Raw genomic sequence first — 9653 nt, 5'->3', positions numbered from 1 at the left:
GCTAGCTCCAGCAGCATCTGCTGAACATAGGTCAGTTTTGAAAAACTCGGTTTCTAAGGCATAAGGTCTGTCTAAGCTGTAACGCTTCAAAAACTCCTAAAGCTACACACCGGAGCACAGAGTGATTGAGATGGTCTGGAACAGCTCAGGTTTTACAGAAGCCACACATAAATTCAGCTAACAACAGGAGTATGGAGATTGATCACCAAAAAACATTCACTTTAAACTACATATATCAAGCTGAGAAAATAAGAACACCATGAATATCAAAGGACCGTGTTTCTGCCCGAGCAGGGTTCAGCAGTGAAAGTTTCACATAATGCCTGTGGCTGTGTAAGAATCAAGAGAAGTCGTCCCTTGTCAGCTCTTCAGTCCACCTCTTACATGTGGCCAGGACAGTGACATGACCCCTCTCAGGTACTGAGGAGTATGATGTTAGGAAAAATCAGACTTTTATATGACAAATAGCAGTAACAAGCTCTCCATCAGGTCTTACGCAGTCTTTGCTTTTGAGCCATACCCTGGATGTCACCCGAGATAAGGCTTTGTTAATTTAACACCAAAGTTTTAGTTAAAAAATATGTAAGATAGGCTTCACAAAGATAAGAGTGAAAGCTTATCCTGAAGGAAAAAGGAGCCAGTAGCTGGGATTTTTCCATGGGTCCCATCAGCGTGGGGTATAAAGCTTCCAGCTTTTGTGTCACAACACCTGTGACAATGACTCCATGCAGGTGCCGGAGAGCAGGCACTTGCGTTTCTGGGCTGAGACTTACAGGGAGAATAAGGGAAAATGAAAGAGAAAAAGACTTTGGGCTTTTGTCAAGTCCCCAGGCCGGCATGCTGAGAAACGGGCAAAAAGCAGGGGACAAAACGGTCCTCTGATCTTACTGCATGGTCTTCGCAGTGGAAGTCCTGCTCCAGTCCACCTCTTCTCAGTAAGTGTATTTTACAACCAGCCACTGGAAAGCTCCTCATCAAAAGGATAACCCAGTGAAAGTTTAACTGAGATCAAAGTTCTTATTAAAATTCCTCTCTGATAACACTCGAGCACCTCCATAGCCCTGGAGCTTTACAGCCAGCACCTGGGCCAGGCCATGAAGGCAGGAGGTTCACCCCAAACATACCCTACACCGCTCACAAGCACAAAAATGCAGGCACTAAACCTACGCTGCTGGAAGAGGGTTGTTGCAGAGCTTGGTTTCATAGTACAAGAGGTTTGTAAGAAATAGTGGTTTCAAGACACCCCCCCCCCCCCCCCCCTCTTCCCCATTCCCTCTCCTAGTCCCTGGTCTGCTCCCTTTCCTCAGTACAAACGTTTATAGCTGGAAGGGGGAAATGATCTGGAATAACAACCCTGGAAAAAAAAAGATCCCACAATGCATTTATTCATCACGCATTTGATTTCAAAAGGTAGATCAGATCCTGGCTCTCCTTTCTTATGTGGCTGCACAACAGTGTTACCCCAGCGTGCCTCCAGCTGATGTTCCAGTGTCCTTCCTCCTTTAATCTCTGCCTTTGCCACAGAGGTAACACAACCTGTTCCTCGCATCCCTAATTACCAACTTCTGCAAGCATAACATAGGACAGCGCCTTGCATTGCAGTCTGGAGCTTTAAGATACTTTGTGATAACAGATGCTGTGATACCATTTCTCAAAATTAGCTGACGTAATCTGTAGTTCAAAATAAAACCACTGCAGGGTTTCCCTTTTCAACTCAGAGAAAATGTCCAGGAGACTTTCAGACAAGTATTGTACAAGGAGAAAGTGGAGGGCTCTAGGCTAGCCACCAGGGCTTGCTAAGAAAAACTGCACCTCTGCAACAGATAGTAGTTCAATTCAAGTACTGCCAGCTGCAACAGTAAAGTCTTCAGTGCAAGTGTGGAGGGACTTCTATCAGTCCTCGGTTTTGTTTTTTCTTTTTTTTTCTTTTTTTTTTTTAAATTTTGTATTTTTTTAAAATAAATGCTGAAGTATATTATGCTTATTAGACACCAGAAAACTACTAACTCTTTCTAAAATAGGTGTTCTCTCACTGTGGTTGTTAATGCAGGGTGCTGAGCTTTCTGTGGGATAAGTTCTAGCTTAAGGAAACCCCAGTTTGGGAGAGAGAGACTTGGTTATACTGAGCACAAAATGTTACAGGCTCCAGTGAACTCAATTCAACATGCAAGTCAAGAAATGCTGACAGTGCTTGCTCCAGATTTATACCTGTGCAACTGTGATCAGGAACAGGCTTCAGGTCTCCAAATAACATGTCCTTTCACATTGTGAAAGATCGGATAAAACTCCCTTAAAGAAGGGCCCTGCAGCTTGCTTTTAAATTCAAGATCCTGTGAAGAAGAGCTGCTAAAACACCCACACAGCTTAGTCTGGGGCATTTCCTAAGCCTCTAGAGTGAGCAAGCAGAACAAAGCGAGGTTGAAACAGTTCTCACCTGCAAGAGGAAGAGAGCACATTTGCACATTTTTTTGCTTGCTGTTGCATAAAGAAGCATCTCTGTCCTGGGCCCTTCCCCCCGTGACCTTTTATTCTGAGCGGGGCAGGATGCTGCAAAGGAAGGACCCAAGGTGCAAAAACAGGCACAGCCTCTATTCACGGGAGATCAATGATCTGTTAGCAAGGGGGATATCAGCAACTAGTGTAACTTACTATTTCTTTGCGTGGCTCAGCTGGTATGTTTTACATCAAGTGCTGCAGAGGTTACACAGGTCATTTAAAGGCAGAAAGTTTAAGGTTTAATCACTTATCCAGGACTTGACCCACAAGGAGACAAGAAACAAGGCAAATGGCACTAACCCCTCCCCTACCATGCAGTTGCTTTAATTTACAAGCAGGATGGGTCTCCCTTTTGTTCAGGCATCCAGCAGGCACAAGGATCCAGCAGGGATGGGCTCCAGGGATTTATACTGAAGAGGGGCTACAGGATGCTGGAAGCACACCCAGACAGAGGCAGGCTCAGAGAAACAGGGCACCATCGGCATTACCTGTCTATACGTGGGAATTGTCTCCAGATATACTTTCAGAGTCAAAGTCCGCCAGCTCTGCCTGGCCTTCGGGTGCCGTTTGGCTCCAGCTGTCCGTACAGTCCGATGCAGCGTCATCCTCTCCCACCGTCACCTCCACCCAGTTGACCTCTGCCGGCTCCTCGTTCTCCTCGCTGCCATGGCCGTCGTGGCTGTTGCACTCCAACCTGTCCGTACCCTCCGCTTGATTCCCCAACAAAGAGTCTTTCAGTGGTTCGCAGTCTCTTTTTGCTCTCACCACTAGTTTCCCCCCATTCTCTTCATTCAGTTTTTTATGCTCCTGGTGATGCTGCCGAGACACCTCATTGCCATTCTTTGAACTCTCGATGTGTCTTGATCCCTTTTTCTGGTTTTGCTCGTTATGACCATCAACAATGTACTGCTGCTGGTACTGGTCAATCCATTTAAGCGACCCTGTTCTTAGTGAAGACCGATTTTCCTTGAACCAGCGAACTATTTCAGTTCTTGTGAGCCCAGTCTGAGATGCTAACTGGTCATACTCCTGGGGCGATGGCCACTGGGTCCTTGCAAATGTGCTTTTCAGTAGATGAATCTGCTCTTGGGTTTTCTTAAACGTGGTGGAGGACCCAGATAAAGCACCAGGGAGCTGGGAGCTACTCAGCAGTTCTGCCTGACTTATTGCACCGTTGGGAGTTCCTTGTTCTTTAATTTTTCTGTATGATCCCATTGAGTCCAAGACAGCTTGCTCCATGCTGTCCCTTATCTTTCTCCGCTCAGAGAACCATGAATCTATCTCCCTCCTACTCAGCTTAGTCTCCACTCGAAGCCTGTCCAATTCTCCTTGGGTAGGAAAAGAGCATCTTAGGAAACTCTCCTCGAGGGCCCTAAGCTGCTCTTGGGTTTTCTCTTTGAATCTCTGGGGAGTAAAATCTGTGTATGGGTGAAACGAACGGCCGTGTCGACCAGCTGAAGGTGCTGTTTGATATTTCCCTAAAGCATCGCCAGGGATGTGCACAATGCCCCTTTGACTTCTGTACCTGTGGTCACTGAACCACTTCTTGATCTCGCTCCTGGAGAGACCCGTTGCCTCTATCAGCCGGTAGACTTCCGCATCATCGGGAAACTGGCTTGCCATGAAACTGGCCTTCAGCTCCGCTATCTGCTCCTTCGTCTTTTTTCGCTCACTGGCTGGTGTCAGTGGTACAGCAGTCAACTTGGCAGGAATCTCAGGCATCTGAACCACATGAGGACGCTTGGCCTCTGGGGCACTTGACAAGGTCTGTATCGTTCTCTTTTGCCCCTGGTTCGGGGCAACAGCAAGTGTAATTGGTGAACAGGAAACGGTTGAACCATTTGACACAGGAGTCAAAACCAGACCGGTCTGGCCCAGTATCTGACAAGGCAAAGCTGTCTGAATGATAGGCTGGGGCATTTTTGCAGTTGTCAAAGGAGCTGGCAGGACAGTGATGGTTTGGGGAACTGCCTGGATAGTACCATTGAACATCTTCTTTCTTGCCTCCTCCACTTCTTCAGGAGACCAACTTATACCATGCTTCAAACGTTGCGTAGCAAACCAAATTCGGATTTGTTCTTCCGGATGTTTTGATGCTGCTGTCAACCACGACAACTCTGCTTGCGTTGGATAAGGAAATTTATTAAAGGAGTTGATCATGGTTGCATTAGTGTCCAGTGCAGAGTTGTATTTGGTACTGTTCAGAGGTACTGGGACCTTGGGGACAAGGTTAATATTTGGTGGCAGCTGTACAGAGGGCATAACATGGGCTAACACATCATGGAGAAGGTCTCCATTTATACAAGCAATAGCTTCAGTGGCTTCAGTTATGATGCGGGGGAGAGTGCCATCCACGTGGTTTTCCGCAACTCCCTCTTCTGGCTTTTTGGTACCCTTCTTGGTTTCCCCTTTAGGCTTTCCCAGTTTCATCATGGGTGTTTTACTCGCACTAATTCCCCCATGAAGTGAATCATCACACTCTGCATTTTCTACCCCACCGCTTGTGACAGTGACATCATTAGCAGTGGTCTCAATGGACTGCTCTAGAACAGTCTGATTATTGCGTTTAATTAATTTCAGTTTAAAGTTAGTCTCTCCCGGGTGGTATTTTGTGTTGTGGTCAGATAAAGAATCGTATTTTTTGGTTGTGAAGTTGCATTCAGCACAGACATACAGGGGGTTGAGAATGACATTTGGATGCTGAGTGTCAACATGCTCTGTAAATTCATTTAAGTTTTGTGTTGAGTAAGGGCAGTATTTACACTCATAACCGCCCTGGGGTTTCTTAGACTGATTTTCAGCTGGGGGCTTTGCCTCAACCACTTCGCAGTCTTTGACTGAGCTTTCTGAAGGCCGATTTTTTTTAAAGTCCTGCTGCGGTGCGCCAGCCCCCTTCTCTCTAGGAGCCTCTACGCCCTCCGTGCCTTCCTGCTCCATGACTTCAGAAGTTCGCACCATACAGGGAGTCGTTGACTTTCTTTTACTAGCCATAGCAGCCGCTGGCAGTGGGCTGTCCCAAATGGTGACTTTTTTTGACAGGGTGAGCAATCAGCTCAGAAGATCTTGCAAATGGCTCCAACCTTCCTTGATTATTTTACTCTGTTCTGTTTAATGAAGAATTTCCACCCCGGCCGTGACCATCAGCTCCGCCAGCAGACCTGTCAGCTGCATGACACCTGTGAAACAAAGTACACATGGTTAGGCACTGATCTATAAAACACAGATTTAGCAGAAAGCCACAGCTCAAGATATGTGCATTTACAAGGCCATTTTGGACAATGCTGAACTCCCCCCCCCCGCCCCATCATCAATTTAAGAGTCAAAAATCTTCCCACAAAGAATAAAAGCAGTGGATAATTCGCAATGAAATGCACCACAGGTAGAAGATGGCTTTGAAACAAATAGTATGAACAGACAGAGGATTTCAATCTCCACTAGACTCAATGTGTTTAGCTGGAAAAGAAAGAAGATACTGCTATAAATACTGTTTCTTTTTATAGAAGCTGCAGTTTCTATAAATTATTATTTTGAAGCCTGCCGATTTGCAACTGAGTGCGATTTGTATTAAACTTAATTACTTCCCACTGTCACTTACCTTGTAAATATGTCTACTAAATGATTGTGGTTACTAATGACGGGTGATTTCTAAATAAAGCTATATTTGTTGTAAAAGTAAAGGCAGAAAGAAGAGTTAATGCAAATCAACATTTTCAAAGGTCTGTGTCTTCAGGTGGATTCAAAGAAGCTGCAACAGATCTATGGAGGCCTATCAAGTCTTTTCTGGAACAAAAGTTTCCTTAAAACAGCACTTTTCACTCATTATTGACAGAGGTAGCTAGCAAAGGTCACAGAAGCTCTTAGATCCCTTTTAAACAGGGTCCCTTCCTGTGACCCTGCTGATATTCCCATCGAGCCCTGATCTGTGCACTTCACTCCCTACAGAATTAAAAAAATCCATTTTTAAGCATGATTCATATGTTGAAGTGGTTTTGGAAGTTCCCAAATATAAGAATTCTGTAAAACACATATGTTTAAAAGGATCTGAGGTCAATGTCAGTCAGCACAACCACAGAGGAAAATTACACCAGCTGTCTTATGATCTACTGGCACTCATCGGGGTGGATGGAGGGAGGAGGATTTAATTGTCATAATAGGCATCAATAAAAAAGAAACTGATGTCAATCTCCTATTTGAGAAAATGCCTTTTCTAATCAATGCTTGACTCCAATTTGCTACTCTTCCCGATCAGACGGGCTCTGGATTCATAATACTTCCAGGCCTGACGGAAAACTCATCTTTTACAAACAAGGAGTCCTTGGGATGGGTTGGGGGAGGCACCAGGATTTACAAACTGGAGGAGGAGAGAAAGTGGACATTTGCAGAGTAGGTGATGCCTGCACTGATTTTTGTAGAAGCGTATTAAAAATGAAGAATCTGAACTAGAGATCTAATGAAAGATGTCCCTGCCCACAGCAGTGGGGTTGGACTAGATGGTCTTTGAAGGTCCCTTCCAACCCAAACCATTCTGTAATTCTGTGATCTCATGTCTAACCAAACACAGATTTTCTCACTGTGAAACTTGTAAATAATGAGCTGCATCCAGTACCCAGCAGACATGAAGATCAAACGAGATAAAATCCCACTGCAGTTACATCTGGATACATCCAACATCAGCAAACAGTTTATAACCACCTCAGTGCTGTCCCTGATCCTGCTCCTCTCGTTTGTGCATTGGCACGAGAGCCAGAAATAGTCACTGTAAAAGCAGCCGCTAACTTCTCAGTTCTGTTTGCAGCTGACGAATACTCTGCAAGTCTCTAGAGCGTGTTTCTGCTACTCTGCCCGTCACAGATCATACCACTCCTGTATATATGGAAACCCAGGATGATATACTGCCAGAGGAAGCAGCTCCAGCTGGGGATAAGAGTAGCGATGGCAGCTTCCAGCTCCGTGTACTCAAAACCCAGCATGAAGCAATTCTCCATACACGAAGCACTTCATACACGAATTCTCTGTGAAGCACCTTCACAGATAGGGCTCTCGCAAAATGCAAGCTGTGAAACACTAAACACACAGCATGGAGGAGATGCTGTGCAGAGACTCTATTTGTTATATTGCACATGTGCCAGCATAACCGCACGGTGCTCTGCATTCACAGTCACCACCACCTCTGCGCCTCCCAGCCCTGACGGAGACCAGGGATGCTCCTGCACACTCGCTCCAATTTGGTGATGCACTGGAGCATCTGGTTGACTTTCAAGGGGCATTTCTCTAGGAAATGGGGCATCTTTGCTCAGCTCCATGAAACAGGGATGGGGCTGCCCGTGGGCTTAGGGCTCTGCCTCAAGCATCTGGCTCAGTCAGGATGACAAAGTGCCATTTCCCTCTAACCTGGGATCACCAATATTGTCATTCCCCAAAGCATTAGCATCTCTGAGCCAGCATCTCCTCTTCTGTTTTCTTTTCCCTTCTCCCTTTTAATAATAAAGCAAGCAGATGAACAGTGGAACAAATGATGCCTGGTTTTCTACAGATTTGTGCTGACTGACCTTTAAACTGGATTACACTGAATATTCTCTATTATTTCCACATATTGCTTCAAAATTCCCTTCTACTTCCCCTCACAATCGTCCTCCTGCAGAGTATTTTGGCTGTGATCTGTGGCTTGCTGTGTCCCACTGCAGACAGGATCAGAAGTTAGAGACAAACATGCAACTGTCCAAATGCCCATCTTCCTGGCCACCCATTTTTAATGATGCTTGCAGAGAATTAATTATCTTTGAAGCTTCTTCCCTTGTAACAAATCTGGCTGAAACAGGCCAAAAGGTGTGAGAAGGGGGCGGAATGGGCTGTGTAAGCCTGGCTGCTGCTGGAAATAGAGTAAAGGTGATCGGGTCACCTCACTCTCCCCTGCAGATCCCACCGCGCTTGCGACTGATTTTCATAGATGAGGGAAGGGAGGCACAAGGCAGTGCCCTGGGAATGGGTACAGGAGATGAGGACGGAGCCACGGCTCCCAGGATGCTCCTCCACGGCTCGCTCTCCCTCCCAGGTCACACAGCTGCACCTAATGGTCTGCTCCTTTTCTGGTGTATGACCTTCTGCAAAATTCATGTGGCAACATCAGCAAAAGGAAGAAAAATCAAAAGACATCAAAGACAGAGCAAGGCTTATTTATATTTCACTGAATACCACCCCCTGCCCCAAGGAAGAAAGAGCTAAGAACAAAAAGATAAAAGAATAGGATGGAAGAGAAAGAGTGGAGAATGAGAAACAGCTAGGTTACAACTTTGAATCAATCAAAGGTTTCTTAAAAGTTAACACTAGATGTTTTGAATTCCCCATTCTCTGGAAGCTCAGTGAGCTCTCTGCCACATTGGGTTGCTGTGCTGAGCTCCCACGTCTCATGGGGACATGAGGATCAGCCCCAAGCAAGGATGCCCTGATACAGAGGAAGGGCCAAGGTCCCTCCAAAACAGATATAAATGGGTGGATGGCTGAAAAATTCCATCTGCTACAGTTTCACTAGAAAATTGCACAGATTGTTGCTTCTGTTCTCTTCCATGTCCTACTCCACAGAGTGTTTTTCTGTATTGCTAATTGCTGTTTTGATAACTCTACACTCCAAATAGTTTTTCTGCCACACAAGAATCATTATCCACCGTAGAAATCAAGCCCAAGTCAAATGCTTCTTTTTGGAAGTCAGTAACAAAAGAAATGAATTTCAGTCTGAGATGTGCAGTTTTGGGAAGCAGGGAAAGACAATGACCAGCCAGAGACCATCTTTGTCCCTTCAACTTGTGTCCTGAAAGAGGGGGAGGAAACGAGACCCAAAACTTCCGTGAGCGAGGAGAGTTTACCAGGAGCTCCAAGCCATGGCCACTCCAGGACCTTGGTAAGGATGTAATTTGGGATAAATCACTACACAGTTGCTATGGAGGATGGACACCCCCCTCCCCCCCCATGGCACATATCTGGGAGCCGCACCGTGTACATTTGCCACATCTCATCTGAGGACATCAGAGAAAGCACCAGGAGCATCTCACAGCTTTCAAACACAAGTTGTTTGCCAGAACATCAAAGCCCCAGCAGAGAGCTATAAATACACGGTGTGGTTCCTGACAAAGCTGCTAAATGATGCCGCTTCAGCTCCTCTG

At 45.8% G+C, this 9653-nt stretch overlaps 1 protein-coding gene across 1 annotated transcript in view; it reads right to left on the bottom strand.

Moving 5' to 3' along the window:
* Nucleotides 1-9653, bottom strand: part of ZHX2 (zinc fingers and homeoboxes 2) — a 50785-nt gene that overhangs the window by 2977 nt on the left and 38155 nt on the right. The window contains exon 2 of the mRNA XM_009323330.1: nucleotides 2985-5672. Within this exon, the coding sequence (XP_009321605.1) occupies nucleotides 2989-5487 (2499 nt within the window). The 5' untranslated portion in view covers nucleotides 5488-5672 and the 3' untranslated portion in view covers nucleotides 2985-2988. The remainder of the gene's footprint in view (nucleotides 1-2984; nucleotides 5673-9653) is intronic.

The sequence above is a fragment of the Pygoscelis adeliae genome, unplaced genomic scaffold (genome assembly GCF_000699105.1).
Source record: "Pygoscelis adeliae isolate BGI_AS28 unplaced genomic scaffold, ASM69910v1 Scaffold103, whole genome shotgun sequence".
In the NCBI taxonomy this organism is placed as follows: Eukaryota; Metazoa; Chordata; class Aves; order Sphenisciformes; family Spheniscidae; genus Pygoscelis; species Pygoscelis adeliae.
The sequence above is the reverse complement of the archived record's forward strand: the minus strand, read 5'-3'. Positions and strand labels throughout refer to the sequence as shown.